This window comes from Arachis ipaensis, chromosome B07 (assembly GCF_000816755.2).
Source record: "Arachis ipaensis cultivar K30076 chromosome B07, Araip1.1, whole genome shotgun sequence".
NCBI classification, from domain to species: Eukaryota; Viridiplantae; Streptophyta; class Magnoliopsida; order Fabales; family Fabaceae; genus Arachis; species Arachis ipaensis.
This window is the reverse complement of record NC_029791.2, coordinates 123067257-123074369: the sequence shown is the minus strand read 5'-3', so window position 1 is coordinate 123074369 and position 7113 is coordinate 123067257. Positions and strand designations below refer to the sequence as shown.

Genomic DNA, 7113 nt, shown 5'->3' with positions numbered 1-7113 from the left:
CTCTTTCCATTTCCTTTGGGAAATAAATAGTCATTTCTTGAATTAACAATCAAGTTCCCAATATCTTTTGCGTCCTTCAAAGATGCAAAATTTAGAAAAACTGGGGCAGCTGAATTGCTGAAGAAGATCTCTATGGCAGTATATCTTAGCAAATACCGAGTCCAATGAACAGCTTTTATCTAAAAAAGATTTCAGACCAAAAATCACACAAAAAAGAAAGAATATACAAACTTATTAAAAAAAAAAAACTAAAGAAAATAATGTAAACCAATAAAATCAACCTTGGCCATGCTCCATCTTCGATGGCGTTTAACACATCTCATAAGTTTAGAAGAACCATTCCCATTTATAACCTCTACATTGCCAACTGTAATTCCCTTCTGGAGTTCCATATCAGAAGCAGGCCACTTCTTTTGATCAGACTTGGTCCCATCAGAACTAGTTGATGCATCAAAGTTTCTGAAAACAGATGACCCACCGGTACCTTCAACCAAGAACTGAGAAGAAAAATGCAAAACATTTTTCATGATAGCCAAATGACCAGCTAATTTCCTCTTTGGGGTCACAAGAACACATGGAACTGACACCAGCACCTGAAAATGGAAATTAGACATCACATCAGCAATGCATCTTGAGACTCCCTCAAAGTATAATAGCATCATATTCCCCTGTACCCCCACATACCTCACTAGCTTCTGTATCAGACGAAGAGGAAATGTCTTTACGATCTTGGCCAGTATCCTTTCTGTCACTGCTCTCCTTAAGTATGTCGGAGGATTGTTGACAATCTGGATTATCAGAGAGAATCAGTGTCTTCTGTCCACCTATTTCAGTATTGGTTTCATTACCATCCAAGGACCCCTCATCAGTTATTTTCCTTATCCCTTTCAGCAATAGTTCCTTCATTTGCTCCGATATGTTTGCCATAACACCAGGATTACTATCATTGACTGGAGTAGCAACCTCGGCAGAAGTGATTGAAAGAGGATTACACAGATTTTCATCAAAATGGTAATTTTGTCGAAGTTTGGGCCTACGACGCCATGTATCTTCCGTCTTGTCCAGTTTCCAGCGTTTGACAGCATGGTTTGGAAAGGGGTTGGTAGACCAAGGGCCTCTCTCATCAATCAATGAACGAAACATGTGTATCCATTTTTCCTGTAAAAACAATCCAAGTTTTATCACAAATTTACTTTGCATTTACCAAAAAGAATTGGAGGAGGAGAAAAGCAGCGCTATTATGAATAAGTAAAAGAACAAAGAAGGATGTTATGTATACAGCTACATTCTGCTGCTCCTCCTCATAAGTAAGCTGGAATTCCGTTCTTCTGCTTTCATCCGAAGCTAGAACAGTGTTCAAGCTATTTTGTATCTCATCTTCAATAACTTTCTTGTTACTAGATTCAGCCAATGAGTTTTCATCTAGTCTAGAATGGAGTTCCTGTATCTGCTGGTCGCGGTCAGTCTTTGATGTCTTCATGTATTTAGCTTCATCACTGACCTGAAACCGAAGAAATCAGTAAAATTTGAAAAATAACGATGGTTATTGTAGAGAAAAAGGAATACAGCAAAGGCAATGTGTCATATAATAAAAACAAAATACATTATAATAACAGTTATATAATTATAATCACTGAAGTATCTCAGTGTAGCAGAGACTGAAATAACCAATTTGACCAATCAACTAGTGACTAGTATCTCCTATTTGTAGTCATCTTTGCTAGCTGAAATCATCTAAATATGTTTTGACATTATGAATTCTCTAGTACTAGCAAAAATCATTTTGACCACAAGAACAAGTGCAACATCTTTGATACTTGAAATCACCTATATCAGTTTTACCTATCTCAAAATTTCCTAAGTTTCACTGGAACCCATACCTACCACCACTATAGCAACACACACACACGCACAACAACAACAACAACAACAAAAGAAATAGGGAACAAAAAAACCAGAAGACACTATTTTGATCAATATAGCATTTTGGCCATACTGCTGCAAGAACACGATCCTTTTGAATCAAATTTTGTATGGATCCTGCATCTTTTGAGTTATGGCTTGAATCCATGGTGTCATCCCTGCTCACAATGCTAGTAGCAAGCATCGATTTTCCAATATTGACAGTCTCTCGTATCAGATGAGATAGGAGATGAATACGAGCACCATCATCCAACATTCCATACTGTGCCCTAACTGCAAGCAGTGACCTAGCAACATCCAAACCAAAGCTTAGTTTCTACAATAACTAGAAAATACAATCCATTATGATTAAAATTAAACATTCAAGATCAGGCTGTGTATATAGAAGAAAAATCTTACCAAATAACAAGTTGAAGCCTACTCTTGCTTTGTTCATCATCAGCAGTTAAAAGGGAAGGTAAAAGTGAGGTGAACTGTTGGACACACCGGGATGCCCTTTCTAGGGAAGCTCTACAAAGGTACAGGATAACAAGGCGATAAATAATTCTAGGGCACCTTTCTGCCCGTAAAACCATAGCTTTATCAACATTTTTGTTAGGTTTTACACTCAAAGCACTGCCAATTCCTCCTGATACAACAACAGCAGCCACTTCAGCAGCCGGAATGTTTAATGACTCAACTAATCCACGTGCCCTTTGACTAAGGGATGGTCCTGCAAACGATGAAGCTTTGGGTAACATGTTGCTAGGTCCTTTATTATTCATCTTGCTAATAACAACCCACAATTTGTCATATAGATTCCACCATTTCTCTGCAATCGAATCATCATTTGTCATTGGCGGCTTGAAATTCTTTGATTTTCTGAAAGATTACAAAAGACCAAACTGTAAATAATGTGATCTAAACCATAAAAAAACACTTTCTTTTCTCTTCACAAGTGTTGATAGTGCAAACAAGAAGGACAGCAAGATTCATCATTTCAATACCTTGATGTTTGTTCGTCAGCCTCTCCTATTAGCACTTCTTTTAAAGCGGAGTTGTACTCTTTGTGAGATTCCATTTCCAAGTTAAGGTGAAATTCAGAGTCACTTCCAAAGAACTGCAAGAAATTTTCTTTTTAAGGGGGGGAAAAAAAGCAAATCTTGAACAGAAGTTCTAAAGCCATTCTCATTTATAGAATCGGAGCATGATGCAACATTTGGATATCTCTGCCAAAAAATAGACAAACACAATCTAATAAAGACTCAAAAGCCTTATAAAGTAGTATCTCTTTGAGCCATCATGAACACCATAAGTCAGTCTGGAGACATCTAGTTTCTAAAATTATTCTCAGCTTGAACATTTCAGGTAGGGTGCTTTGTTACTGTTAATCTTTGCAATTGCCCATTGTTGGAATAAAGTTAACTATTGTCAAATCATAAAGGGAAGGAAGACAAGAATTTATGTCGCAATAGAGTGCTGCACTTTTGGCTTTACATATGGCTCAGAAGAATTAAATGGCTTGAACTCATGCTGATGACCCAAGTCTACCTAGCATCTAAGCAATCTAGTTGATGTATGGATTTTGCACACCTAAAAAACAGTTGTTTCAATGATATTGGAGTTGCATTAATGCCCAACTTAGTAGGAAAGTCAGGCTATGTACAAACAAGAGTAAATTTGAGTACGTGAATTCTATGATAAAACATGTTTGAAAGTTAACAAAACTAGAAAATTAGGGAATTGAATTTCAGTTACAATTGATGATTTTCAGATTTTTCGTGTAACCATTCTCCCAGTGCAACATTCCTCTCTCTAATTTGGATGGTTTATTCTTTATCAAACATGTTTAACTTTTAAGGAAGGAGAAATTATGATCCCTAGTAATTAATTAATGAAATTTTTTCTATAGAAATTTAACTATATACCAAACATAGCCTCATACATAAAGGATGCAGATAAACCCAATACCGGGAGTTCTTTGTCAATCTCAGATATCAGCATGTCATCAATTAGTCTCAGCAAATACAACGTATTATCTCGACAGGGTTGTGAAATGAAAATATTATCCACAGCTGAAAGCTCCACCATATTCTGAATAATATCATCATACATATCACGAAGAAAATTTGGACAAGAATTGCCATCCTACAAAGAGAATATTTAAACAAGGCCATGACTTGAATTAGTATATGGCGCTGACTATAATAACCAGACTAGAATAACATACATTACTAAAATCTACAATGTCAAGGTGTAGTCAGATTCAGGCTTACTTCAGAGTGCATGATAAGGAAATTGACTGTCTCTTCCAATTGTTGCCAACCACCTTTTACAGAATGCAAATAGTGACAGAGAACTAGAGAAAACAAGTTCCTCACCAATAGCAGCTGATCCATGCTATTTTCACTTTGATCAAGTGACTGGACATTGTGGTCTTTTAAAATATCAAGCTTTAGAGAACATGAAAGCCATGCATTCCACCCATATTCCTATTAACAATATTATCAATGAAACAGGTTGTCAACTGTATCAACAAATATATAAATAAACATGAACTAACAACGGTCATACCATAAAAGCTTCAATATTGGAAGGATTTGAATCAAGAAGATCAAGTAGATCTCTGATAATTTTAATTTTTGCAAGTCCATCTTCGCAGCCAGACAGATATCTGAAAATCAGTGGCAACATTTGAGGAAGTAAAAAATGGGTAGTAATGCCCTTGCTTCTGACCCTCTCAAATTGGTTGTTCCTTTGTAAAACCTGTAAGCCATTAGTTCCTTCCATGATTAACAGAACATGACAACAAATAATAAATAGCCAAATTCCGTAGTTTGCAATATTACTGTACTTGAATTCATTTTTAAGTACACGACCTAAGGCTTGCAAAAGGAAGCAGTGCCATTCCACATATGATTATTGTCAGAATATACCAAATTAGAGAAAAGAAACATGAGGGGGTCTATATTCCACATTACCTGCTTGGGGCTAGCACCACCAAGAAGAACATCAAATAACGTGGCACAGAGATTATCAGTCTGTGGAAAGTAGAACAGTCTATCAGATATAGCTAGGAAAATTGGTTGCATTCTGTTTTTCCTTTGGCCTTCAGAAAGAGATCTAGGTCTTCCCATTGGGAGGTTGAAAAATCTTGTTCCCTTCTTCTCAGATGGTAGGCCAACTAAAAGCCTTCCTATGAACTGTAAGCTCAGTAACCTGATGGATTCAGATTCTCTATGATAACCAAAAAAAAATGAGAAAATATAAGAACCTGATATTTATAATGCCTACTTTTTTACAACTATATATGTAAAACTCAAATCCATAAACTAGTTGAACCTTTTTTTATTATCAAAAAAGAAGATATATCAATGAGCCCAGTAATATTACCCAAAACTACCAAATGGCTGCAAATTGATATGATACTGTTGGAAAGTGTAAAATGGTTGTTGCCTAAGAATTAGAAATTCAGACACTATCCTCCCTTTTCATTGTTATTTTTACCGTTGTTAATTAAGGAGGATTACTTATCCTCCCCTCTCGGCATAAGTTTTTCTGTTAGTAGTAAAACAATTTTTGATAACTCCGCCTACGCTACACCTGCGGTATATAGTCAGTCCCAAACCCGGATAAAAGAGGAGGGTGGTGTTAGACCTTCGACAGCCAACATAAAAACTTAGTCGAATCTTCATGACATTGAACAAAGATGTTATTGTGCTAAAGCTAAGTTGTTGCCCAGAAGCAACGCATTGTATGGCTCGCGTACAATGTCAATGAGCAAGAGCCGCTGCATCGGTGCCCGGGTGTAGTGTTAAATGAGCAAAGCTTCTCACGTTTTTGTGAACGGACGAGGGTAAATAAGTTAGTTCACAAATAAAAAGATAAAGGCAAAGGTCGGAGTAACAGAAAATTGAGATTTGGGACATGAAACATAGGCACTCTAATAAAAAAATCTATAGAGGTAGTAAATACCATGACAAGAAGGAAGATTAACATCATGTGCCTATAAGAAACAAAATGGTCGGCGCAAAAGCTAGGGAGTTGGATACCTCCAAGTTCAAACTTTGGTATACAGGAAAGATGAAGAATAGTAATAGGGTAGGTATTATCGTGGATAAGCAATGGAAGAAGGACGTAGTGGATGCCAAGAGGGTGGATGATCGTATCATCTCTATCAAACTTGTGGCGGAAGGAGGTAGTTTTCATGTGATTAGCATCTATGCACCGCAAATAGATTCAGACGAGCAACACAAGATAAGATTTTGGGAAGATCTAGAGAGCTTGGTCCAAGACATATCTTCGGGAGATAAGATTTTCTTAGGAGGAGATTTAAATGGCCATGTTAGAAAAAAAGTGATGAAGTATGGAAATATTCACGGAGGCCATGGTTTCGGGGTGGTCAATACCGAGAGTAAAACTATTTTTGATTTTTCTTCGACCTTTGACCTTCTCATCACAAATACATGTTTTAAAAAGAGAGATAAATATCTTATAACCTATAGGAGTGGCATGACAAGCTCTCAAATTGACTTCTTGTTGAAGAGAGTCGACCGAAAATTTTGCATTAATTGTAAAAGTATTTCGGGCAAGAGTTTAACAACACAACATAGAATGCTCGTCATGAATTTTCACGTTGAACAAAAGTTGTGGAAAAGACGTCATACAAAGAAGCTGGCGGATAAAAGATGAGGAACAAGGAAATTTCCTAAGACAGGCAGAAGAAGAGGCAAAATGGGAAGGGAATGGAAGCGCGGAGAAGATGTGGAGGGAGATAATTGGGAAAAATATAAGACGGCTAAGAAAGAGACAAAAGTAGCTGTAAGTGAAGTAAGAACAAGAGTATATGAAGGTCTCTACCAGTCTTTAGGTACGAAGAAAGAAGAAAAAAGTATATATAAAATCGCAAAGAGCCATAAAAGAAGGAGAGACTTAGATCAAGTTAAGTGTATAAAGAATAAAGACGGAGAGGTTTTGGCTTAAGATGAGAAGATAAAAAAAGGTGGAAGAGCTACTTCTATGAATTATTTAAAGAAAAATAGAAGACTCTTCCGAGCCTTGATCCTTGGTCAGTTATGCCCAAAGAAGAAGAATCAAAACTTCAATTACTATCGAAGGATTCGAGACTTCGAGGTAAAAGAAACTCTAAAGCGGATAAAAAATGGCAGGACAGTAGGACCCGATAATATTCTGATTGAAGTTTGGAAGAGC

The 7113-nt window shown here is 36.7% G+C and overlaps 1 protein-coding gene across 1 annotated transcript in view; it reads right to left on the bottom strand.

The window, feature by feature from the left end:
* Nucleotides 1–7113, bottom strand: part of LOC107607912 (BEACH domain-containing protein B) — a gene marked incomplete in the record, with an annotated part of 32669 nt that overhangs the window by 7072 nt on the left and 18484 nt on the right. Inside the window, 11 exon segments of the mRNA XM_021107990.1 lie at nt 3–179; nt 282–593; nt 685–1158; nt 1280–1501; nt 1997–2210; nt 2323–2784; nt 2910–3022; nt 3874–4050; nt 4179–4394; nt 4477–4668; nt 4884–5139. Coding sequence (XP_020963649.1) covers nt 3–179; nt 282–593; nt 685–1158; nt 1280–1501; nt 1997–2210; nt 2323–2784; nt 2910–3022; nt 3874–4050; nt 4179–4394; nt 4477–4668; nt 4884–5139 — 2815 coding nt within the window.